Raw genomic sequence first — 27096 nt, 5'->3', positions numbered from 1 at the left:
CAACCAGCATGGAGAACAGCAATTTCAAAAAGCCACAAGCTTGAGGGCAAACTTGCTTTCTTAGTTCTTTCCCTCCCAGTTTTGACTCCAGGTTTCCACCACTTTGTTTTCCATGTTCTATCACTGGCAAGCTGGACCAAGTGACTGCTACACAGACTATGTGGCTACCAGGTGGTACCGCTCCCCAGAGCTGTTAGTGGGGGACACACAGTATGGACCTCCTGTGGATGTTTGGGCAGTTGGTTGTGTCTTTGCTGAACTGCTATCAGGAGTGCCTCTGTGGCCAGGGAAATCAGATGTGGATCAACTCTATCTGATTAGGAAAACCTTGGGTAAGTAGTGTTTTTGTTCCACCATTTGGGAAACTGCATAGTTTTACCCATGTTGGCAGTGCAGGCAGAGCCAAGTTCCCGGCCCATCTGATCCTCTTTACGGTTAGGAAAAGGCAACAACTTTAGAGCCTCATTGAAATGGCTCTATTAAATGTGTCCAAGTTTGTTTTAATAATGATAATATTGAGTATTTACTAATTATCCAAAAGACATGAGATTCTCTCTTGAGCATAGTTTAGACCAAGTTAACCTCTGAAAAATAATCATGGCAACAGTAGGAACATTTCTGCCAGGGCTTAGTAAGTAGTTCACAGAATGCTTTCATGGTTTATTTCATTTACAGATGGTGTACCTCTTATCCAAAATGTTGGGGACCAGAAGTTTTTAGATTTGGGATTTTTTAAAAAAATATTTACAAAATACCTAATGAGATATCTTAGGGATGGGGCCCAAGTCTAAACATGAAATTCATTTATATTTCATATACAATTATACACGATCCTAAAGGTAATTTTTTTTTTACTTTTTTCCCTACATGTTTTTTTATTGGTGCGTTATTGTTGTACACACTGATGGTATTTGTTGTTACATATTTATACATGCATACACTATACAATGTAACAATATAATTTTGCCAATATCACTTCCCAGCACTTCCTCCCTCCTCCCCTATCCCACTCCTTGGTCCCTTTCTTCTACTGACTTCCCTTTGATTTTCCTGAGATCTGCCCCCACCTTTCTTTTCCTTTTTTCTCTCTACTTCTCCATATGAAAGAAAACATACAACTGTTAACCTTCTGATTTTGACTTATTTAGCTTAACATAATGATCTCTAGTTCCATCTATTTTCCTGAAAATGCCATAATTCCATTTTTCTTTGTGGTTGAATAAAACTCCATTGTGTGTGTATATATATATGCGTATACACACACACACACACACATCCCACATTTTAAAAATCTATTCATCTAGGCTGGTTCCACAGTTTGGCTATTGTGAGTTGTGCTGCTATAAACATGGGTATGCATGTATCACTGTAGTATGATGACTTTGATTCTGCAGTATAAATCCAAGGAGTGGTATAGCTGGGTCATTTGGTGGTTCCATTCCTAGCCTTTTGAGGAACTTCCATAATGATTTCCATAGTGGTTGAACTAATTTGCAGTCCCACCAACAGTGTAAAAGTATTCTTTTTTCTCCACATCCTCTCCAGAATTTATTATGATTTGTATTCTTGATGGTTGCCATTCTGACTGGTGTGAGATGAAATCTCAGTGTAGTTTTGATTTGCATTTCCCTAATTGCTAATGATATTGAACATTTTTTTTTTACATATTGGCCATTTGTATTTCTTCTTTTAAGAAATGTCTATTTAATTCATTTGCTCATTATTAATTGGGTTATTTGATTTTTTGGTGTAAAGCATTTTGAGTTCTTTATAGATATTAATCTTCTGTCAGAAAAGTAGCCAGCAAAGATTTCTTCCCATTCTATAGATTTTCTCTTCGCATTCCCAATTGTTTCCTTTGCTGTGCAGAGACTTTTTAATTTGATGCCATACCATTTATTTCCTGAACTTTAAGGGTCTTATTCAGAAAGTCATTGCCCATGTCTATATGCTAGAATGTTGACCCTGTGTTCTCTTCTAAGAGTTGCATAGTTTCTGGTCTAATTCTTAGGTCTTTGATCCATTTTGAGTTGATTTTTGTGCAGGGTAAGAGATAAGGGTCTAGTTTCATTTTTCTACATATGGATAAACAGTTTTCCCAGTACCATTTGCTTAAAATGTCTTTTCTCTAATGTATGTTTTTGGCATTTTTGTCAAATATCATATGACTGTATCTGTGTGGGTTTGTCTATATGGTGTCTCTATTGTGTTTTCCATCCTATATTATTGGTTTATGTGTCTGTTTTTATGCCAGTACCATTCAGTTTTGTTACTATATCTCTGTAGTATAATTTGAAGTCAGGTATTGTGATGTTTCTATAGCTCTGTTGTATAATTTGAAGTCAGGTATTCTATTTTGGCCTAGAATTGCTTTGGGTCTTTTATTCTTCCAAATCAATTTTTGGAGTATATTTTCTAATTCTGTGAAGAATGCTATTGGTATTTTGATGGGAATTGCACTGAATCTGTACATTGCTTTTGGTGGTATGGCCATTTTAACAATATTGATTCTGCCTATCCATGAACATGGGAGGTCTTTCCATCTTCTGGGTTCTTCTTCACTTTATTTCTCCTGAAGGTTATACAGTATTTTTAGTGCAGCTGTGTTTTGATTACAATCACATGAGATTAAATGTGGATTTTTAAACTTTTGTCATCATGGTGGTATTCAACAAGTTTCAGACTTTGGAACATTTTGGATTTCAGGTTTTGGGACTGGGGATGCTCAATTTGTATTATGATATGTTAATTCATTTGGATATCCCTAACTTCAGCCTGTCTGACTAGTTTGGATTATTCAGACTCTATGTAGGAAGATTCCCAAACTTCTAAGTATAAGGCAGAAAGACTGGCTCTTTCTAATGCTACTTCTCTTTTCCTTCTTTCCCACCTCTATGCCCTTTCCTTTCTCCTTGAGGGGAGTGGTAAGAGCAGAGGAGAAGAAAGAAGAGAAAGTGAGGGACAGATGAAAAGGTTCATAGGCAAAGACTGCCCTTTTCAGAAGGCAGAGAGTTTAGATACTACTCTCCTAAGTATCCCAGTTTAAAGCAAAATTTTCCTACTCCATAAACTCTTATAGCACCTGCCATCATCATGTCTTGCCTTCTACTATAAGCTGCTTGATGGTGAGATGGTGTCTTATATTTGTACTTATCAACAACCAATGTCTGCACATTGTAGACACCTTGTAACCCTTTCAGGGGCATCTAGTCTTCTGTGGATGTAATTCCCCCAGTGATTTAGGACACCCTCTCTGTGTCATCCCTCCAGCTCTGATGGAAGGTCATTAGGGCATAGGGGATTGTGCTCACAAGGAAACCACTGAGGATGGAGACAGAGGCATTAGAAACTATATTTTGACCTCCTCCAAAATGGAGCAAGGTTTTAGATTTGAATGAGAGGTAAAGTTCTAAAATCAGTAAACTTAAGACAATTTGATGCCCTTGTGTAGGAACTCTAGTTCAGTCCAATGGAGACATGCACAGGCCCTTGATTGGAAAGTTTTTGCTTTTCAGTCTGCTCTGGAAAGTGGGGCTGGGTGTGCCTTAAGGATTCCCTCCTTATATTCTCTGAACAAATTTTTCTTTAAGGGTATTATCCCTAGAATTTTATATGAGGATGATTTTAGCCCATTTAACTGCAATTTTGGCAGGCTGAGCTTCACATGTCCCCTCAAATACAGATATGCTCCTTTTGTATCAATCCTTTACATTGTAAGTGCTTCTCAACAGTAGATGAAATGGCATTTCCAATTGATCACTAATTGGTAAATTAAGAAAAGATGGTTCCAGTTTGAAAATGTGTTCCTTCTGGCTAGAAAATTTTCTGTGATTTCTTTCCTCCCTCCCTTTGAAAATATTTATCAAATGCCTTATAGTTGTTGCCCTTTTGTTACTTTTTAAAAAGGCATTATTTTATTTGTGTGTCTACTTGAGTTGCTTGGTTTGGATTCCTCAAACAGGTTGTAAGCCCTCCAGCCAGTCAACTTTTAGACAAACCAGACAAAACCTTGCTGACTTAGACTTCTGTTGCTTACCATCTCTGAGCCAAATAAAGGTGCATTGTCCACTGTAAAGCTCAGTGTAGGCTGTTTCGCCTGAATGCTTCTCCTTCTGTTTGGAAAAGAGAACTGCCCCCTTTGTAGGTGCAGGTACAGACAAACACAGCTTCCGTGGAGGGAGACCATAGATTAGTGTTTGGTAACCAATCTCACTTCCTTCTTTCTTTTCCAGGAGATCTCATTCCTAGACACCAGCAAGTATTTAGCACGAATCAGTACTTCAGTGGGGTGAAAATTCCAGACCCTGAAGATGTGGTGAGTAATCCATTTTGGAGAGAGCTCTTCAGACCAGGCTAGCTAAGTCTTGGTAGTTACTCACTTTCTTCATCTGCCATAGCTCACCCTGTACTGGAAGTTTTGTATTAGAGTGAAAAAGAACATGGGAGCAAATGGGTTAACGAGATCTCAGCTTTCAGTGCTAATTTAGATAACAGAGTTTAGTCAGCCTGTCAGACAGGAATGCAGAACTGTCTGCCCCAGCTGTACTTGTCCCTTATCATTTTCATCAACTGATCCTCAGTAGCTCAGAGCCAGTCAACTTTTAGACAAACCAGACACTGGCCCATGAAGGAAAAGATAACTACCCAACATTGTTCAGATTCCATACTCTACTGTTACTGACTCTCAGATCATGGGGGAAAAACATAATGAACTTTCTAAGCAAGCCTCACTCTGGTTCCTGTTTTCTGTGGCTGATGTAGAAAAAAACATTTTTAAAAGAACTGAAAAATTAAAAATGCTCATACCCTTAATCTACTTTCTTTTTTTTTAATATTTATTTTTTAGTTGGACACAATATCTTTATTATTTATTTTTATGTGGTGCTGAGGATTGAACCCAGGGCCTCGCATGTGCTAGGCAGGCACTCTACCGCTGAGCCACAACCCCAGCCCCCCTTAACCTACTTTCAACAATTTATCTCAATAAAACCATCAGACAAGGCATAAAGATGTAGCATTTAACAGAAACAATTTCTTGTAGTGTTCATCAGCAGGGGATTATTATACTACATCCATGCAGTAGAACTATGTCATAGCCTGGAAAAATATTTAGATTTATATGTATTCATCTGAAAAAGGACACAACATGTTGTTAAAGGAAAAACAAAGTTTATAGAACAGCATGTTTAATTTGACATAAATTAAATGTTTAATAAAATATGCAACATCAGTGAGGTCCTAGGTTCTAGCTCTAGTGCTGCCAAACAAAGAACATTTCAGAGCATAATCGAGGTTTGTGAGACCCAGAGTTCCTGTGGTCTGAGGAAGGTATTTTCAAACTGAAACTAACACTCTCTTACATTGCTGACATTTTCCAGATGGAAGTTCTGCCTGTCCCTTGCATTTACATCTCCTCTTCCCTCAGCCTCCTGGGCTTGTCCCACAGCTAAGGCTTCCACTTCCCTAGCACACCCCTTCCTGCACTAGGAAAAGTGGGTCATGCTGGATAAGCAGGAATAAAATCTGGCATATGGGAGGTGACCCAACTGACTCTCTTGTGACCTGTACATTTCCAGTTCTGCACCAAATATTCCTCAGCAATTTCCTGTTCGATTGTCTACTAGTGAAGTTTCAGAAAAAGTCCTGGTTTCATAAATGAAAAAAACTTCCCATGGTGTCCCAGAGGTTGTCTTGCAGGAGATTTCCTGTTGACAGAAACACAGGAAGAAGCAGTGCAGGAGCTGCACTGGTTGAACATCTGTGCTCCAGTCCCCCTGCTGGTCACTAACCCTGACTAGGGAGTCCCACTGGCTTCTGGGCTGGGAGACTGGTTCAGCAGGCAGGATGGGCCCTGACATCTCACAGCCAACCAGCTGGCCTCAACCCAGGCACTGTTGCTGAGCCAGCAGAGCCTGATGTGAGTAATGTCATGTCAGTTCCCAGAGGTGCTCACATTTAACACACAGAGCAAAGAACTATTTAGGCTATGAGGGTTGAGGGAAGGCTCTCAAGGACAAAGACAGATCAGCTTTAGGATTTCCCCCCTCCTTTTGAATACAGGGAACTCCAAAAGGGAGGCTCTTCTCTCTTCTCATCAGTGATTAGCATGTGCACAATCAAGAATTAATTGCTGGGCTGGGGATGTGGCTCAAGCGGTAGGGCGCTTGCCTGGCATGCGTGCGGCCCAGGTTAGATCCTCGGTACCACATACAAAGAAAGATGTTGTGTCCGCCGAAAACTAAAAAAAATAAATAAATATTAAAAAAAAAAAGATTTGCCATCTTTATATACAAAATGTACTGTGGTCATTTATTTTGCTCAACTTGGCTGCCTCTTTTCTCAGCTTCCCTCCTCAATTAGCCTTTGTCAGTGGTATGTCTCTTTAACTGGCCTATTTGTCTGCCTGACATGGGGCAGCGTTCCTCCCATTTATAGTGTTATTCCTGATTGACTCCAGCATGACTAGAGCAAAATAGCCTTATATGGCCAAAGGGAGATTGGTGAATCCTGGCTCAAGAGACTCTTTAAACTGTGAGCTGATCAGAGAAACAGCAGCAGGTTTTTGTGGGAGGAGACAACAGTGTTTATTCCAGAAGTCTAAGAAGCATCTGTTCACCTGGGTGGGGGGGGGGGGAATCTATTTTGAAATTCTCTTATATAAATGTCAATAGCTGTTATATAATTAGAGACCCTTTTTATAATGCCATTATAAATGCCAAAAGTTATTCTCAGGTAAAGCAGGTTATATAAATTGAGGCAGAAAAAAAAATAACAATTGCTCTGCAAGTGTTTATTGTTGTTTTGTTTTTTTTCATTAGTATTTACTGATTTGCCATCTTCTTGAGGAAGTGAATTTGGAAAAACATTTTGGAGGTGGGGAGAGAATGAGCTTGTGAAACAGACATAAGGAGGTGATTTCTGATGGGAGGTGGAGTGGGAAAGGGTGGAGGAGGCAAGGAAGGTGCTAGGAAGACATTTCTATTCAAAGGAAATTTAATTTGAGGTAACTTAATTTGAATACATGCGGTATACTAAAAACCCCTTTTCTTTTCAACAGGAACCACTTGAGTTAAAATTTCCAAACATCTCTTATCCTGCCCTGGGGCTCCTAAAGGTAAAATCATGGCTTTCCACAGACATGGAAGCACACAAATGTCATCATTGGGGAATCTGAATTACTTATGGCAATCCACAAAATGAAGTGTTCCTTTTAGGATTCTTCTCTTTCAAAAAGCTTAAATATTTTCAACTTTTAAAATGGGTCACATTCTATTATAGTGAAAACATCTGAAAGAATTTCTCACTTTAAATAAAACTAACATGTATTTAAAATCTAAATTTACACAAAATAGAAACTTCAAAGAAGTGGTACTTGTAAAAGGATCCTTATAAAAGGATCTTTTTCTTTAAAAGAAAAAATGCAGAACTATATGATCCTTTAAATAGTGAATGCCCCAGTACATGTGAAGTACATTTTGATTTTAAAACTTTACTTATATATACATTTTTAGAAATATAGCCATTATGTAAAATGAGGTATGGTACCTCACTTTTAACTATTTGCAAGTTATAATCAATGTCTTACATATTTCAAAAACTATTTAATACATTTGCTGATGCATTTATAAAAAAAAAGTGAGGCAATTAATTGGGGTATGTAGTTGTGGGATTTATCTATCCAAGTGTAAGCCCTACGGCCTACTTAATGACAAAGAAAATAGTTAAGAATGATGTAATATAAAGGCATATGTATTACACTTTTCTCACATTCATAGTCATATATGCTTATAATGCACAGACTGTTTCTGAAAAGTCACACTAAATTAAATAAAAAGATGGAATGGGGAATGGGAAGAGACAGTAGAGTTAATAGATGAGTGGCAGAGACTTTGATTTTACTGTATGAATTTTATTTGTATTACATATAAATAGTATTTCTAAATAAAGTTTTTACAAACTACCTGAAGGAAAGCTGGGCATGGTGGTATACACCTGTAATTCCAGCTACTTGGAAGGCTGAGGCAAGAAGATTGCAAGTTCAAGGACAGCCTGGGCAATACAGTGAGAACTGTTTTCGAACAAACAAACAAAGCACCTAAAATATATCAAGATGGTTAAGTGGATTGTCCCATTTGGCCACTGGGGTAAACTCCAAAATTATATCCTACTTCCCCATGGCAGAACACCAGCTGACTCAGGAATAGAACAAGGTAGAGAGAATTCTTTGATTCTGCTTCTAGAGACTTATTTATTATGTGGATACACCTTTAGGAATGACTGTGGAAGGAGCTAAAACCATGCATGACCTGTGTTTTCCTTACTTTTTCCCCTTGTTATTCATAACCAAAGTTTAGTCTTTCACAAATACCACATTGTTACTCATATATGGAAGGTGAAAAGGTTGATATAACATAAGTAGAGAATAAAACAGTGGTCACTAGAGGCTTGGAAGGTAGGAGAAGGGGGCTATAGAAGAATAAGACCTAGTGTGCCACAGCACAGTAGGGTGACTATAGTTCACAACAATTTGTTATATATTTTATAAAGAACTAGAAGAGAGGAGTTAGAAGGTTCCCAACACAAAGATATGGTAAATGTCTAAGGAGATGCAAATGCTAGTTATCCTGATTTGATCATAACCTATCATGCATATACATGTGTGAAATAATCACATTGTACTCCATAAATATGTAAATTATGTGTCAATTAAAATAATTTTTTAAATAAAATCAATCTTAAAAACTTTAGCCTTTCAGAAAAGAAAAATGAAATTAGTAAGTTCCTACAATTAGAAGGAATTTTTTTTTCTTTCAGGGTTGCCTCCACATGGACCCTGCTGAGAGATTGACATGTGAACAGCTGTTGCAGCACCCATATTTTGACAGCATCAGAGAAGTAGGGGATTTGACAAAAGAACAAGACAAACCAACAAGGAAGACTTTAAGACAGAACCGAAAGCACCTGCCTGGGGTAAAAATGGTGCACTGCTTTACAGAAACAACCAAGGTTATAGTTTCAAATGATCCCATACCTGCCACCTGGTTCAGAGTTGGCATCTAGACGTGAGGGTGGCAATTGTGGCTAACAGCTCTAGCACCCTTATTTCAGCCCTAAGAAACAGGTCACACCATCTATCAACCCCAAAGATACCCATCTTCTGAGGTCCTTGCCCTGTTGTTTCCTGCTGCCATACAGGGGCAAGGGTTTCTGATGTACATGAGCACAGATCTCAATCAGGTACATCAGTGTAAGTCCAGCTGAATGTGCTTCTTGCACTGGGAATGAAATCAAATCTATCCAGGAAGTTCTTTGTCATCATGTTTACCTTCAGAATAAACATTCCAGGCTTATCCAAAAAAGGGAACTATTTTTTCTCCTGATCCTTTAATTATCAGAGCTGGCTAGGGTTACTACAGCAATGAATGTTTGCAGTGCTTTCAACGGGACAGCACATTGAATCAGAGAATAGCACACAAACTGCACACTGGGAGCCTGTGGAAAATCTTGATTGGTAAAATGACCTTATATTTTGTCAGAAGGCAAAAGCTGTAACAATCTCTGGTCTATAGTTAGAACCACAGCTAAGAATGACTGGTTGCTCTTGGTCACTTCTGAATATACCTAGGCACTCCTTAAGCTATAAACTATCTTACTTTAGTTTTTGCATTTGCAGCTTCCACTGCATTAAATGCATCAGTATATGCATTCATCTTGAATGCATATTGTGTGTGAGGTTTGGAGAAGGGAAGAGGTGGAGAGTTCATTAGGAATAGGTACTATATGATCTCCAGGGCCCTGAGATAGGCCACACACAGTCACAGCGTTAGGAATGTTTTAGTTTCATTCTTTATTATATATGACCCAGATAGCAAAACAGGCCAGAAATAGATTCCCCACCTCCTGACTGGAGGGTTATCCGCATCTCACTGTTACTTTGTGTTGAAGAGCAAAGAAACCTGATGGAAGTATTTCTCCTTGAAAGGATAGTGGAACCTGTTTGGTATATTGCTTTTAAGTCCTGAAGGATTTGATTGTTTGGTCTAAAAGAAGTACCTTCTTTTCAGATGCTTAAGGCCTTATAATATAATACCAAAAAAAAAAAAAAAAAGAAAGAAAAAAAAGTATGTTCTCCTTACTTTCATTTAACATTGACAATAAATTTAATTTTCTGAAAATTCAAAGGAAGTAGTTTTGCCTTTTTAAGGGAATAAAAGGCAAATTTCCTTCATGCTCTGGACATCAGTTTTCTCTGCTCTAAGGCAGGGAATTGGTTTAAATTATTCCTAAGGTCCCAGCAAGCTCTCAACTCCTATAAACCTATGTTATTTCACAATAATGTTAACATTGTAGATTTTATTTTTTTAATATTCTCTAAATTCTCTTTAATGTGTGTATTTGCTTTTTAATGTAAAACAAACCTTTAAAAGGAAAAGCAAAGACCAAATTAAAACCTTTTGTCTCTCAGGTTCTACGTTTGTGCCAAAAAAAGTATTTGTGCTGAAAAGTTGCTTAATTACCTCTTTTGTGATGTATTCTAAATAATGAAAACAATGCACGGCATTGTTTTGAATCTATTTCTGGTTTTGTCTTTTCAGTTGCAGTACTTACCTCAGCTTACTAGCAATAACATCCTTCCAGCTTTGGAGAATAAGAAGTACTACTGTAATACCAAGAGATTTAACTACCATTTTCCAAACATTTAAGAAGCTAGGAGATTGGTGATAAAGGAAGAAGTGACCAATAAGTTGAAGAAAAGAAAACTTACACATTTAGTTAAAAACAAGCACAGTGTTGAAAACACCCCAGGAGAAAATATAAACAACTGGGAAGCCACTTGGCAAGATATGAAGGGAAATTCCAGATTCAGTCTTCCATGCGTGATGATGGTGTCCAGAATAGAAAAAAAAAAAACAAACTTGGAGTTTCACTTGTATTTTTGTTTATCTAAGAAGCTGAGCTTATGGACAGAATATAAACTATATCCACTGCCCATACTTCTAGAAAAATTAGATGATGTCAAAAAGATTTATGCTTTAGTTATACTGTATGCCACATATGAAAAATGAATTACAAAATGTCCATATGTATTTCCTTGGATCTCTGTTGCCCCGAGTCCTAACTTCTGCCTTGCAGATAGTTTGACATCAATGTAAGCAGAGTTGTAGTTCTTGAAATCAAAATGTTTAAAATTCCATTTCCTGCTTGCTCTGTCTCTTGATTTTTGTTTTAAAGTTTTTTTTAAGTTATTCAAAGTATTTAAAATCTTATGTTTAATATAAAGATTTTGTGATTGCCTGTACATTTAATGATTATGTTTATACATTTCTTGAAAATACTTTTGTCTTTACCTTTAGTAAAGGATGCATCTTAGTCACTTTTGCAGCAAGATGGATTTATTATAATCTGTCCACACTTGTTCACCTAATTCCTCTTGAAAACAATGGCATGAAGCCTGGCAGCTGACCAAGGTGGTCAAGGGGTAGAACAAGACCTACAGGCTTCACAGGGACTGAATCTGTCAGCCTGAAAATAATAAGTACTTTATTCTCTCCAGCTTAGCCTCAGGCTTTGGAGACAGTTCTGTGGGTAGAAATGCATAGTGATCTGGGTTTTAGAAGAAACTGCTTATGAACTTTTACTTGAGTCATGAAAGATAATAGGATGTTGTTTTAGTCAGCTTTTTTTTTTTTTTTTGCCACTGTAACCTGCCCATAAAAATTGTGGAAGAGGAAAAGTTTATTCAGGAACTCACAGTTTCAGAGGTCTTAGTCCATAGGCAGCTGGCTCCATTCCTCAGGGCTTGAGGTGAAGCTGAACATCATGGCAGAGGAAAACAGCTCACAAGATGATCAGGCAGCAGAGAGAAATTCCACTCACCAGATAAAAAATATATACCCTAAAGGCATGGCCCTAATACCCACCTCCTCCAGCCACACCATACCCACCTTCACTTACCACTCAGTAAATCCCTATTAGGGGATTAATTCACCATTTGGGTTAAGGCTCTCATAACCCAATCATTTCTCCTCTAAATCTTGTCAAATTGTCTCACACATGAGCTTTTGGGGGCACCTCACATCCAAACCATAACAGGTGTTGACTGATGTTTTCCCTGACATATCTTCTTATATAATATATATATATATACAAAAAAAAATACATATACACACATATGTATATACTCATGCACACATGTGCATGTGTGTGTGTTATATAACACAATCCTAACAAATATAAGTTAAAAGAAAGTAGTCCAGCAGGATGTGGTAGTGCATGTCTGTAATCCCAGCTACCCAGGAGGCTGAGACAAGTTTGTGATAGAAATACATTATATATTTCTATCACCCTACTCCTTAACCCAAGAAATATGGAAGCAGATGATTATAACTGTCTGGGCAATTTAGTGAGATCCTCCCCAAAAATAAAATAAAAAGGGCTGGGGATATAGCCCAGAGAGTGCCCCTCAGTTTAATCCCCAATAGAGTGTATGTAGGGGGAGGGAAAGGAATTCTGTTGAGGATTCTTAGTTTGTACAGTGAGACTTAGCATTAGCTCTGATTTGGCCTACTGCTCCTAATCATAAAGCTTTTAATCTTTGTGTCCTGTACACAGGAATAATATGAAGCTCCATGTTTATTTCTTAGAACTCAACACCACTTCTGGTTGATGTGCTCCTAATTTTCTTCATGACAGCACTTGAACCTATTCACTTACTGCTAATTAATCCACTAAATTCTGTCATCTATTCAATAATTCTGGTGACCTAGCCAGCCTTAAGGCTTCCTAATATGTAGCTTCTTGTATAGAACAGATAGTGGGTTAAATAATTGTCTCAGTATTATTTAATTCTTGTAACACAGTCTTGACTCAAATGATAAGGACATCAAACTTTTGTCAATAAATTTTTTTTCTTTTTTCCCTTAATCCAAGAAAATGTATTTTATGGAAGCAGATGATTATATTCATCCAATAGTTTTACAGAAAAACATTTAGAAAAGTAGTTCCAGACTAAATTGTGGTCAATCAGTTGACTCACCACACAGTGATGAAACAAACCTAAGAAAAAGGGCTCATTTTTCTCTAATGAAGTCTATTAAATTTATGCATATGCTCAATTCAACCATATCTATAATCCTTTTATTCAGTATGGAATCACTATTAATAAATGCTATATCATTTTATGCTTTCCATAAGATAGTTCATTTTATCCATGAAAAGTGAATATTTCCTTATTAAACACAATTAAATTTAATTTTTCAATCTGAAAGATTCATCATAGAAAGTGTTTATTTTAAAATAATTTCTAGTTAAGTTTATATTCAATAGCTTAATGTTCAAACCAAACATACAGAAATCCATTAACAAATTGACATAAATAATAATAGAATAAGAGCTATTTCATGCAGGTAAAAATAAAGACTTGTTTTATCTATTTATGACCTTCTTTCCTTCTTTATTACTGTTTTCTAGATATAAATTGACTTTTGTGTTTATACTTCTTTTTGATGTCTCTTGAACTCATAGGTGGTAGCATCCAAAATATTCAAGTCAAGAAAAACTAGCTTATGATTGGTACATTACAATTTTCTGTTTAAAGCAGTTTTTTAATTGAAGTACAAAAAGTTCAGCGTGGCCTGCTGGTCTTTACAATTGTCACCCTCTGTTCTGTTCCAATTGACAAAACTATTCAATCAAGTATCTATGTCCAATTTTAATGAAACACTAGCTTAAACTTGTATGCTAGATTAACCAGCAATATTCATTCTAAGAAAGTGCATATACTATCAAGAACACAGGAATTCAGGATCATGAGAAATGTGTGCAAATCCTAGAAGCAATATGAAATGCATGCCTCATCAATCAGTGACTACTCTGCAAAATTGATTCAATGAATCTGTAATTTAGCTTCCAATTTTTCATAATTGTGCATTTATAACAATGTGCTTCAATAAATTTAAAGTTGTAATATAAATTGTTTTAATACAAAAAAAAATCTGCATTGTATAGTTAAATAACTTTAAAGAATTCTAAGTCAACATACCAGGAGATATCTAGTATATTGATACTTATATTACATGAAGAATATATTTAGAATTAAATTGTCACCTAGTTTTCACTTTTCTTAAAATGATTTAATGTACATAATTTCTCACTTCCAATTTAGAAACTTTAGTGAGTCACATCTAATATTTATCTTCTATATATGACAGATTCTCTACAGTTTCTGTTGATGATTATATAGTATTTGTTGCTGTTTAGGATCAACAATTTCAAGTGATCCTTCATAATGAAGTAAGACACTTACTGATTCTTATTATTTTACTTCAAGTTCAATTTTAGTTCCAGAGAAGGCAATGCCGTCTTAAAGACTTGGACAAGATTTTCTTTCTTGTTTTCTTTTACTCCAGGAAGATCAGTTAACAACAAATACCTGAGGTTTCTGCAAATAGAGAAAGAAAAAAGTCACTTCAATTTGGCTTTTACTTTTATAGCTTTAAAAATGAATTTGATTTATTAACTTTAATGAAAAATTACATACAGAATGTATTTCTATCAACCCTACACCTTCAAAATGACTTTTAGAGCAGTATTCAGAGGACTACTTTAAATGAAATTTATGCTAGAAACTAAGCCAGGCTTTAGAAATTATTGTTACTAATTACATGAATCTTTGTAACAATTTTTCTAAAATCACATGTGTAAAATGGCATAGATATCCTGTGCATGTGAAATAAAACCTTAATGGAAAAATACTGGTAAGGTTCTTAAAAGTACTCAAGTTCCTATTAGAAGATAAAGCTTTCAAGCCTCAACTTATGGAAGAGATGGACATTCTAGCACTTTTTGTCCTAATGTTTAAAACTTCTCAAACTTTCTGTGATACTGAGGTCATTTTCAGATCATTACACATTAAAGCAGAACTATATTACCTAAATTCAGAATTTGACAGTATCCCTAAAATAGGGATTTGATTAAACAAACTTACATTCTTCATCATTCTGATGAGATGCAGAATTCTGCAATTTTAGAATTAAATATTCCTTGCTAGTATTATCTACTTTTGCATTTGGAATTAAATGCTCCAGGCCATGATATGGGTCTAGGCAACTGGTGGTAGAAGAGTATATAAAACAACTTTCTCATGTCAACGGCTGCATTCTTTCCCCCCCTTTTTTTTTGGTACTGGGGATTGAACCAAGGGGTGCTCCACCACTGAGCTATATCCGCATTCCATTTTATTTTTTATTTTGAGACAGAGTCTTATTAAGTTCACAAAGCAGGCCTTTAATTTGTGATCCCACACTGTTGGGATTATAGACATGCACCACTATGCTTGGCAAAATGCAGTGTTTTTGAAATTTATTACAGTGTGAGGCATGTTCTAGGCTCCAGAGACAGAAAGGTACTTAAAGCAACTTAAAGAATTAAATGCTAGCTGGATGAGGTGGCACACACCTGTAATCTCAACAACCTGAGAAGCTGAAGCAGGAGGATCACAAGTTCAAGACCGCCTCTGCAACCTAGCAAGATCCTGTCTCAAAATATAAATAAAATGGACTAGGGTCATAGCTCAGTGATAAAGTATCTGGGTTCAATCCCTAGTATCCAAAACCAAACCAAAACAACAACAACAACAAAAAATGAATTGTGTGCTAACTGGTATATGCCAAATATCAGGATACCAAAAATACAGAATTGGGGGAGATGTCTTTAAAAGATGGAAAGGAAGCACAATAGCTAATGCTTACAGAGGGATTACTGTGGCTGGCACCATTCAATATGTAGCTTTAATTAAAAAAAAAAATGTTGCTTAAATGCCATGAAGCCTTAACGTATTAAGGTTGATAATTTAATTGTTTTAAAGAATTATAGATAAAAGTGAGGTAATTTTATTCCAGTATATTTTTCAGAACTAAAAGAAAACACCACCCCTCAAGGGCTTTAAATTCTGATTAATTCACCTTATCATTATCAAGTTTCCATTTTGGCTTTGACCACCTACCTTAAATTACACAAAGCAATGATGCCTTTGTCTGTGATATTCCCACAGGAAATTATTTCCATTTCCAGTAGACTTTTTTGTAATTTTTCAAGTTGACTAAGCCTCTGCAAACAGTCATCCTCAATATAATGACACTTGCATAGTGTTATTTTTTCAACATGCTCTAGGCCCTCTGGGGAGGAAAAATACAGTTTAAGAATCTGCCACGGATGGAACTTGAGACCATTATGTGAAGGCAAATTAGCCAAACTCAGAAAGTCAGGGATTGCATGTATTCTCTCATCTGTGGAAGCTGAAAGGAAAAAGGAGAAGAAAGGTGTGGGGTGGAGTGGGAAGGATCTCATGAAAATCAAAGGGAAATCCATGGAGAAAAGGAACCCGGGAGTGGGAGAATATGAGGGAAGGGGTATGTGCTGGGGAGTGATATTGACCCAGTGTTATAGTGTGTGCATGTATGAATATATAACAACAAATTCCATCAATATGTACAACTATAATGCACCAATAAAAAAATGTGGAAAGAGGGAAAAAAAAAAAAAAAAAAACGAATCTGCTTTACCATTACAATCAATGATGGTTTTGGTTTGCCCAGGACTGTCCTGACTTGAGGAGTGAAAGTTCTATGAGAACTGGTATAGCTGTTCTTCTTATTAACTATATAAGATTTTCACTACACAGGTTGTGCTTATTACAGCGCCATTTTATAGTCAGATGCAGAAGAAAGAAATGTCCATGGGAGCAGAAGCCATGTGGATAGAATTACTCTTGTATTATTGTGAGTTTTGCAATGGCAGAAGTTTGACAAAGCTTTGAATTTAAATCATGAAGAAATCAGAAATAGGGCTGGGGTTGGGGCTCAGTGGCCTTGCACGTGTAAGACCCTGGGTTCGATCCTCAGCACCACATAAAAATAAATAAACAAAATAAATATATGTGTCCATGTATAACTAAAAAATATTTTAAAAAAAAAGACATGTAGAAACAAACTTAGGGAGAAAATAAATACCAAATACAGGAAAAAGCCAAACTGACTGTACTGAAATGGGCAAAAAAGGACATACCTATGACTATAACAATGGTCATTGCAAATCACCTGCATCTCTTATAAACAAATCAATAAGACAGTTACCCATGTAATCAAATCCAATGCTCATGATACAAGAGTTGGTGGCATCGATTGCTTGAATCTTGTATTTGTGCAGAGGGCCTGTTGGGAGGTTGTTGTAGTCCTTCTGCCACCTCTCCTGGCCATGGTAGCGCACTGTGGCCCCACAGCGTAATAGCCATTCAGACGCAGCCCTGTCAGGGCCAACATCCCTGATGCGATCGTAATCCACTCTGTTAACAAGAAAACAGAAGCAGTTTGCTTTCACATAATCATTAGCTTTTTAATTGCATTCACCAATATACAGAAGAGCAACACATTTTCATCTTAATGACAAAGGAAAGAGAAGTTATTAATGAATTCCATGAAAGTAAAAACAACTGTTGCTCTAACAGCTAACTTTTTTGCTTCTGTTTTTATCTCCAGGTAAATTCTGTCAAGGCATATTTTGTTGTTATTTTGGGGTGCTGGGGATCAAACCCAGGGCCTCACACATGGTAGGAAGCAAACAAGTCCCAAGGTGTTTTTTTTTTTTTTTTTGTATGAGTTTATCAGGCAGACAGGGGTCTTCAGTGATGCATATATATCACAGGGCTTAACACCAGAGATATTTAGTAATTATGCAGTGAATGAATGACTACAATTAGTTAACACTTTTATTAATGATAAAAGAGGGAATAACTTTGAATCAATTTTCAAATTAATCTCCTTAAGTGGTTCTGCACATGCCTTTTTTCCTTTAGTTAACAATCACAATTCTATATTAAGCAATAAGGAGGTTAGTTATATCAGTTTCAAAATGGTATTTCTAAGCATGTCACCCACTCATTTTTTAAAAGCTTGATTTCCCGTTATAGTTTATTTAAAAAGTTAACAACATTCCTTAAGCAACTATAAAATATTTAAAAATTATATTTACTAAGTTTTTCTGATTATAAAAGTAATAAATGTTCATTTTAGAAAAATTGAAATACATCAAAAAGATAAATAAGAAAAATCACTAATATCCTGCAATCCAGAGAATCACAGTAATATATTTTGTAATTATATTGTTTTTTTCTGTTTAATTTGTTTTTGTTTTTAATTTTTTTTAGTTGTATTTATTTATTTTTATGAGGATCCAACCCAGTGCCTCATGTGTGCAAGGGAAGCATTCTATCACTAAGCTACAACCCTAGCGCTTCTTGTTTTATTTGTAAACAAAATTAGTAATTTACTGCACACATTGTTAAAAAAAATTGGAAATACAAGAAATAACCATGGGAGTTCATCAAAGTAATCCCCACATTTCTTCACTTTTGTTAGAGTAACTTACTTACTTATTAAACACTGCATTCAGCCAGCCCCAGAAGTGTCTGGAATCACATGACCATGGGAGTTTCTGTAAGCCACACAACTGCTGATAAATTTTTCCAAACAGCATCATTTGATCTAGACACACAAAACAATACACATACTAGATAATCAGCTGGCAAACATAGTCCCTTACATATAGTAACTTGCTTCACAACTTCTGAATCAATGCTCTTATGCCAATTAAGCTGACGATTCACTTGCCACTCAATAATTACTGAGCAAGCCAATCCTGTTTCTTGTTCTTGTTTGTTTTTGCCTTTTTGGTGCAAAAATGAGGGAAAGGCGTGGACAATGTCTAAGGTTCCTTCCAGCCTAAGTTCCATTATTGAAACCTCAATTAGAATCTGTCTGCAGTGCTGCCACCTAGTGTCCACTCAGGCAGTATAGCTACAAATTTGCTCAAATCAACTCTACTTCCAATCTACATTTCCAGTGTCAAAATGACCAACTACAATCTAGAGAGCAATGTGACCAGGCAGGAGAAAATAAATGAAAACATATTTACTTATGATAAAGCTGCAAGTGGGGTTACCAGGGGAGCACAAAGAACTGCATAAGGGAAAGGGTGGACAAGTAACTCTGCCTCTCTGATCTTAGTTTTTCTCATTTATAAAAGCACACCATTTGTTCAGGTAACTTCTAGCTATTACAACATGTTGAAAAGTGATTTTAAGACTACGTCTCAATCTTATTTACCTCAATTCAGATTTTTTCTAGTATTGTGCCAGGTATGTATGGGGAAACAAAGATGAAACATGGTCTCTGCCTTAAAGGAACCAACAATTTAATGCAGAGTGGAGTGGCCTAAGACAAGTTACCAAGTAGTTAAAATAAATAACAGAACCTGATAAATGCCTCAAAGAGTTAAAGAAGAAGAAGAAGAAGAAGAAGAAGAAGAAGAAGAAGAAGAAGACGACGACAACAACAACAACAGAGAGGATTTCAATAGACAAAGGTGTCACGAAAAGTTATGGTAGGTTATTACCTGAGGCAGGAACATTCAAGGCATACTGTAGATCAGTTAGCACACAGGGGTCATGAGAAGATGAGGCAGATAATTTGCACAGTCAGGTCATAAAGGGTATTAGATGCTTAGCCAGGGAACTTGGAATATATTTTGTAGGCAATTGGGAGTCACAGAGGTTTTAGAATAGAATACTGCCATTATTAGAGCTGTACTGTAGAACATTTATTCAGTAATATTAAGACTGAGGGTCCAGCTGGGAATGGTAGCACATGCCTATAGCCTGAGCTACTTGGAAAATGGAAGCAGACTACTTGAGCCCAGGAATTAAGGCCAGCCTAAGTAACACAGTGAGACTCCGTCTCTGGAAAATAAATAGATAGATAGATACATAGATAGATAAACAAAAGTTGAGAATGGGTCAGAGATAGCCAACAAAGTCTTTGACATGTTGTCATAGGAAAGGGCCTAGTCAGGGAAGGATGGGAATGACTTTGTGGAGTCCATATGACTCACTAAGTAGGATGTTGTTGAGAGCCACAGCCGAAGGGGCCCCAGCAAACTTCCAGCTGCCGGCTGATGATTGGCTCACAGCGGCCCCAGCAACATCTTGCTGATTGGCTCCTCTGTGGTGATGCTCATTGGGCTGTTTCCCTGCCCTTTCAGACCACGGAGCTGCTCATTGGGGGACTTTTTTGGCTCCACCCACGTGACCCAGCCAATCGGCCTCAAGAGCAGGAGGATTGTGGGAGGTGGAGAGAAGCTTGTGTGGGAGAGAGAGGCTTGTGGAAAGCCGGTGGTCGCAGTTGAGGCTCTGAGGGTTTTTCCTGAGAGGCTGTTTTGTTTGGCGTGTGTGGTTCTAAAAATAAAGTTAGTTTCTTTTGACAAGTGGCTCCTGATTGTGCCCAGCCAGACTGCGGCATTTGGTGGCCCGTACCGGTAGTCAATGACGGGTAAGATCCAATTGCAATGGTACCAACCTAACGGGTAAGGACCATATGTACTATTGGACAACCTAAGGCAGGCACGGTCCCTAAGCCACATGCTTTTTGTTTAAACAGAGAGGGGGAGATGTTGAGAGCCACAGGATGTAGGGTCAAGGGCTAGAGGAGTTGAAGATGACAATTTGGTGCTAGGTCACTGGTAGGATAGTAATATAAACATCAGGGGGGTTGTGGGTTCTGTTTTTTTATTTTTTATTTTTTGTGGTGCTGGGAATTGAGTGAATCCAGGGCACTTTACCAATGAGTTACATCCCTGGCCAGCCTTTAAAAACTTTTTTTTTTCTTTTTAATTTTGAGACAGTGTCGTGCTAAGTTGCTGAGGCTGGTCTCAAACTTGCCATCCTCCTGCCTTAGCCTCTCATGAGCTCAGTTTTGTTTTGTTTCTTTTTTTTTTTTTTTCATATTCTAAGTATGAAATGTTGGCAAGACTCCTAAGTGGAGATGACCATCAAATTACTGGAATCAGTGTCACAAAGTGTTAGAGCTGGAAGGAACTTAGATTGCCTAGACCAACCTCTCATTTAGAGATGAGGAAACTGAAGCCCTGATATTAAGTAACTTGCTGACACACTAAATCCTTTCTGGAACAAGGTGGGGCATTAATAAATGCATGTGTTTAAAGGGACTTGCTCAATGTTTCATGGCTAATTGGTGTCAGTGCTGAAACCTAAACCCAGTTTCTCTAAAACCAACCAATACAGGGACCTTTCCTTAATCATCAGATGATCTACAACTAAAGAGGAAGAAATTGAGGAAGTAACTGTGGATGTTGAGGTAATGGAACAATGAGAAATGAAGACTGAGGACAGAACCCTGGAATCACCTACTGCCTTCTTTATTTCTTCTCTCTTTCCCCACGCCATGTTGCTATCCATTGAACCCAGAATCTATGAATGCTAGACAAGTGCTCTACCACTGAGCTACATCCTTAGCTCCCACTTCATTTTGTTTCCACCATCACTCTGTCTTCATTACTACAAACCTCTGCCCCTACTACCAATGTTCTCAATGCTCTTCAGCTTTTTGTTAAAGCACTCTCCACCTACACCTGCCTTTTTAACAACTATATTGGTTGCCAACCTCATTTTCAATCTGGGCTTTCCCAGCTTCTACACAGGTTATTCCCTTTATTTACCTTCCATCCAATCCTGTTGAAACCTTACCCAATCTCAAGAAGTTACTCAAATGCCACATCTATCCACTCATTCATTCATTCACTTAATAAATGTTTACTGAATGTCTGCTATTCTTACTGCAAAAAAAAATAATAATAATCGTAAGACAAAACAATAACAAAAGCTATAGAGAAGAGAGAAAGTCCTGGTTCCTGTCCTCATAAAATGTACAGTATAACAAAGAAGATAAATGGCATGTAAACAAATAATATCCAACATGGAATCTTAAGAGAGGTGTGAACAAGTGCCACATGAGCATAGAAAAGGGAGTGAGGGGAAGCTTCACACCAGAGGTGTCTTTTGAGATGGATTTTAATGACTAAGAATTTTAGTTAGGAAGAAAAAAAGAAGCATGCAGAGGAGGAGGAAGACCAAAGGTCTCATTCATTTCTATTTTCCTCAGCTTAATGCAAAAGTTTAATAAATATTTGTTAAGAAAGTCTTTAATGGTTGACAAATTTCCATGGATAAAAGTCAAACCAAAGAAACTGTTATTAAGTAGGTGATGTGGTCTTTGAAAATTGAATACTTTCACTTGATTTATTTTGGCCCATTAATTCAGTTTAAAGGAAAGGCCTAAGGAGAGTAACTAAGAACAGAGTAGGGATGAAGAGCATGAGAAGAAGATTAACATTAAACAGGGATGAGAGGTGGGAGGGAAAGGGAGAGAGAAAGGAAATTGCATGGAAATGGAAGGAGACCCTCAGGGTTATACAAAATTACATACAAGAGGAAGTGAGGGGAAAGGGAAAAAAAATACAAGGGGGAGAAATGAATTACAGTAGAGGGGGTAGAGAGAGAAGAGGGGAGGGGAGGGGAGGGGGGATAGTAGAGGATAGGAAAGGCAGCAGAATACAACAGACACTAGTATGGCAATATGTAAATCAATGGATGTGTAACTGATGTGATTCTGCAATCTGTACACGGGGTAAAAAGGGGAGTTCATAACCCACTTGAATCAAAGTGTGAAATATGATATATCAAGAACTATGTAATGTTTTGAACAACCAACAACAAAAATTAAAAAAAAATAAAAATAAAGGGAAGGCCTAATTTACATCAGCTATGACCTCTAAAAACACTCGTTTTATATTTTAAATAATTTAAACATGAAAATTTAAATTATACTTGGCAATAAAGGTTAAAACAAACAGTAGGGTTTTTTGTTGTTTGTTTGTTTACATTCTTAATTACAACTTTTGCTACTTGAGACTTGGGGAATTACAGCGTCAAGCAGCAGCTACCCTGAGAATGCTTTCTATAGGGAAAGAGGACCTCTGGTGGTGAGTTAGTGTATCTGGCTCTGATAAAATGGAAAGAAAACAATTACAAACCAAGTTAGAAAATAAGTACTGAATTACTGGTGCCATAAATAACCCAGGAATACAAATTATGCAAAACAAAACAAATTTATTGCTATCAGAACATGGTTTAGAGCCATAAGTTTGTAGCAGTGTTTCTAAAAGCTGCAATTATGTTTGTGATTTAGAGACAGTCACACCTCTAATGTATTATTCACAATAAGATATATGCAAAATCGGCTGGGGATAAAACTCAGTTGGTAGAGTGCTTGCTTCACATGCACAAGGCCCTGGGTTCAATCCCCAGCACCACATAAAATAAAAATAAAAAGGATATATACAAAGTGTTTCATGAGTAGGTTTGATTGAGAGTTTCCTTGTTTTCATGAAGGCAGTAAGATCTTTTTAAACTGAAAGTTATGATTTAATATATTAAATGCAATTACTGACTGGGTTATTTAAAAAGGGCTGGGGATGTTGCACAGTGGTAGAGAGTCGTAGGTTCAGCCAGGCACATGCCTGTAATCCCAGCAGCTGGAGAGGCTGAGACAGGAGAATCATGAGTTCAAAGACAGCCTTTGCAATTTAATGAGGCCCTAAGTAACTCAGTGAGACCCTGTCTCTAAATAAAATACAAAATAGGGCTGGGGATGTGGCTCAGTGCCCCTGAGTTCAATCCCCAGTACGCACCTCCCCTAAAAAAAGAGTCCTAGGTTCAATTCCCAGTAACACACAACTAATTCTTGAGAGTGGTAAAGGGGAGTGGGCAACAGGATGAGGGACTTTTTTCTCTTAGTTACAACCTTGTAGCGCTGTACATCACCCATTGTTGATTCTAGTTCTTATTATTGGGGTATCTAGAATCAAATGAAACAGATCAACAGAGCAATTCATTAGGAGTTGGAATCAAAGATCCCCAATACTGTTCTGAGGCTATCAAATGGCACTTATTGACTAACTTGTTACATAGACAAGTTGAACATGAACTCTAAAGAAAGGTAGTGTCAGGAATACAAAAGTTTCTACCCACAAATGTTACAGGGTATATGAATGCAAGACAAGCTCTTGAATTCAAATTACTTAACCAAAATAAACTACTATTCAAATTGTGAGGGAGAGCAAGCAGAGAAAATTTTATGAAAGGGCATGTGTGTTCTGAGTACTTTCACCCTTGCTAAACTAAGAAGCACATGTTCGAAATCACAATTGAAAAACAAAACAAAACAAAACACTACTATGGGCCCAAATGGCCTATGGGGGGAAAAAACTGGCCCCTGCAAGTACATAATTCTGTAATCAACTATACCCTGTGCAAAATAAAAAAATAACCACCTCCATACACATCTATCAGAATGGCTAAAAGTTAAAAAATAGTGAGAACACATAATGCTGGTGACAATGAAGAGAATTGGATCAAACATAACTGGTAGGAATATAAAGTGGTACAGCCACTTTGGAAAACAGTTTGGCAGTTTCTTACAAAATTAAACATGTGCTTGCAATTCGACCCAACAATCAGACTCTTGGAACACTTATCCTAGAGATATAAAAACAGGTTCACACAAAAAAGCTGTACAATAAAATTCATAACAGCTTTATTTATGACACTCTAAATCTGGAAACAACTCAGATGTCCTTCAATTAGTGAAAGGTTAATCATACTATAGTACATTCATATTATGAACTGGTACTCCGTAGTGAAAAGCAATGAACTTTTGATATACCCAATGATGTGGATGAATGTCAAGGGATCACACTAAATACAAAAGGTCAATCCCCTAAAGTTAACATGCTGTAAAATTACACTTACATAATATTCTTTAAATAACAAAATGTTAGAAGGGAAAAAGAAAAAATTTGAGGGAGGGCTATGAGGGAAAGTTGTAGTTTATACAAAGGCATCTGGAGGGTTCCTTGTAGTGATGGAACTGTGCTGTATCTTGACCTGTTGGTAGATACATGAATCTACACACATGATGGTAATTTATAGAAACACACACAAATGTAAAACTAGGGAAATCTGAATAAGTTTACCTGGTTGTGATAGTGTACTATAGTTTTACAAGGTTTATCATTGGGGAAGATGGGCAAAAGGTATGCAGGATCTCCATTATTTCCTGAACTGCATGAGACACTACCAATATCTCAAGATATGTTGAATTTTTAAAATAGCCATCTTCTCTTTTCAATTGTGTGCTTCACTGTGCTCAAGATCTGATGAGCCTTCTCTCAAACAGTCTGCTAAAAGACCCATGTTCACAGAGAAGGGTCTGAGGCAAAGAGGTGAAGTGACTTCCCAGAGGTATCTAATGACTGAAAAATAGCCTTAAGTCCTCCCAGCAATAAAGTTATACCGTTCTATTTTATCAGTTCTCCTGATCCTAAAAATTTAAAAACTGTCACAAAGCAGAGATAATTAAGTATTATACTGGGATGGTAGGAAAAAAAAATCACATAATTTTACAGTTAGAAGGTCCTTTAGAGATTACATAGCCCATTGCCTTAATTTTACAGATAAGGAAACTGCGATGAAGTGACATGCACAGGTGATTCGCTGTTCCGAGTTCCAGAGAGCATTTTTAAAACTGAGAAAAGGACACAGATCGCTAAATGATGGCGAGATTAAACTGTCTGGCCATCCAGTACTCAGTGCTCGGTCCAGTATAGTAGGCGCTCGTATTAACAAGACAAATCAATAACTGAATGAATGGCACCGCCAACAGTCAGGCAAGAAGTCCAGGAGATAGCCGGCTATTGGGCGTAGCCGTGACAAAGAGCCCCCAGGGCTAGGGCCGGGAGCGTCCGCCCAGCAATACCCTCCAGCAGCCCAGGGGCGGGCCGTAATCACTCCCAGGCTTTCTCCCCGAGGCCCGATCCGCTCGGCGGTCAAAGTCGAAGACGCGAGATTTGCCCGGCTCGCTTTTCAGTTAGCCAGGTTTGGGAGAAGGGAAAGGGGCGAGCATAACCACTATCCTAGTCCCGCCCCGCGCGGGGCCTAGGTCCTTTACTCACAGCGTCGCAGGGAGGGAGCGAGCGAGCCGGCATCCACGCGTCTACAGCGCGCCGGCCTGCCCTTCGCCCTCCGCCGCGGGCGCCCATTGGCAGGCTCCCGCAGCTCCCACGTGTGGTGAAAACGCACGTCTCATTGGTCCCCGCTTGAGGGGCGGGGTTAGAGAGTAGCGGGACCCAGGCACTATTGGGCTAAAGCTGCCACCTCTAGGGGCCGAGCAAGGGGAGTGGGTGCAGGCGATGGTACCGGTGCTGCGTTACCTGGGGGGTGCCTGCGGACGGGCCCGTGGGGGCTTCCCCGGGAGCTTCTCCGGGGTGTGCGGGTCGGCGTCCGGAAGGCCCTGGCCGCTTTGCGGGGGTGTCCGCAGTGCTAGCAGCAGGTGAGTGGCAAATGACCCGCCCTCGCCGCCTGCGCTGTTGCTGCTTTCAGTGCTGCCTCGTGCTGAATTTATACACCTACTGGTACTTCCTTGTCAGGCGGGGCCTGGGAGAAGGTTGGAATCCTGTAGAGCTGGATCTTAGGAGCTATGGAGCTGCGAGTTTATTCGCTGTTATTTATGGGCCGGAGGAGAGACAGTGTTGAGTGGAGGTCAGGAACAGGTCTGGCTTTACATACACCCTTCCACGTTATGTTCAACTATAGGCGGGTTAATTAAAAGTCTGAATTGTGAATAGGATCTTCGTCTCTCCTGTTCGCGGTCGTTTTGAAGATAAAAAGATCTAACACACTGTAAACAATCAAATATACTGTTTATTAGCTGGTATCCCTGGTGTTGCTTGGATCGGGCTTAAATCGGCCATTTGTCCTTGTGCGAAGCATCTCCGTTGCCTATTAAAAACCAGTAAAATTCAGTGTCCTGTAATTTGATGTTTGGAGCTCACATTTGAAACCACTGTCTTTCTATCCTCTCCTAGAAGGAACAGTCTGTGTGAAGGCTTTAAGGGTGGAAAGCTTTTGGTTATTTTGAGGATTAGAAGGTGGGCAATAATGAGTATGACTGGAGCTTAGTGGAAGACAGGAAGCATGGAATGACACCTGCTATGTTACAACAGAGATTTAATTTTAACTACACACTGATTTTTATTTAAGAGCCATGAGAAACTATTAAAAAGGTTTAAAATAGGGGAGAGATTAATGTTGTTTCAATTGATGACTCTGGTTACTATGTGGTAGTGAAT

The 27096-nt window shown here is 37.9% G+C and overlaps 3 protein-coding genes across 8 annotated transcripts in view; 2 read left to right on the top strand and 1 right to left on the bottom strand.

Annotated features, from left to right (window-relative positions):
• Cdkl1 (cyclin dependent kinase like 1) overlaps positions 1–11374 on the top strand; it is a 51839-nt gene extending 40465 nt beyond the window's left edge. For 3 of the 4 annotated variants that reach the window (XM_046461708.2, XM_046461707.2, XM_046461709.2), the window contains exons 6-10: positions 132–332; positions 4233–4315; positions 7058–7114; positions 8815–9006; positions 10596–11374. In XM_046461708.2, the coding sequence (XP_046317664.1) occupies positions 132–332; positions 4233–4315; positions 7058–7114; positions 8815–9006; positions 10596–10703 (641 nt within the window). In that variant the 3' untranslated portion in view covers positions 10704–11374. The remainder of the gene's footprint in view (positions 1–131; positions 333–4232; positions 4316–7057; positions 7115–8814; positions 9007–10595) is intronic. The other variant, XM_046461710.2, reaches the window with a different exon arrangement.
• A 1895-nt stretch (positions 11375–13269) lies between these two features.
• On the bottom strand, positions 13270–26332 carry Dmac2l (distal membrane arm assembly component 2 like). Of its 2 annotated transcripts, none has more exons than XM_046461705.2 (5): positions 26179–26332; positions 18428–18539; positions 17133–17341; positions 16004–16175; positions 13270–14440 (listed from the first exon to the last, which is right to left on the bottom strand). In XM_046461705.2, exons 2-5 carry the CDS (start codon positions 18532–18534, stop codon positions 14320–14322), a joined length of 609 nt encoding a protein of 202 aa, XP_046317661.1. In that variant the 5' UTR covers positions 18535–18539; positions 26179–26332; the 3' UTR covers positions 13270–14319. The 2 variants fall into 2 exon arrangements, with proteins under 2 accessions (XP_046317661.1, XP_046317662.1); XM_046461706.2 differs by lacking the exon at positions 26179–26332 and adding an exon at positions 25921–26020.
• Positions 26104–27096, top strand: part of L2hgdh (L-2-hydroxyglutarate dehydrogenase) — a 45196-nt gene continuing 44203 nt past the window's right edge. For both annotated transcript variants that reach the window (XR_006855485.2, XM_046461704.2), the window contains exon 1: positions 26104–26297. Coding sequence is in view for 1 of the 2 variants with exons in the window: in XM_046461704.2 (XP_046317660.1) it covers positions 26158–26297 (140 nt within the window). In the remaining variant the exon portion in view is untranslated. The remainder of the gene's footprint in view (positions 26298–27096) is intronic.

The sequence above is a fragment of the Marmota monax genome, unplaced genomic scaffold (assembly GCF_021218885.2).
Source record: "Marmota monax isolate L192 unplaced genomic scaffold, Marmota_monax_Labrador192_F-V1.1 WCK01_AAM20220418_F8-fsc00001, whole genome shotgun sequence".
Classification (NCBI taxonomy): Eukaryota; Metazoa; Chordata; class Mammalia; order Rodentia; family Sciuridae; genus Marmota; species Marmota monax.
The sequence above is the reverse complement of the archived record's forward strand: the minus strand, read 5'-3'. Positions and strand labels throughout refer to the sequence as shown.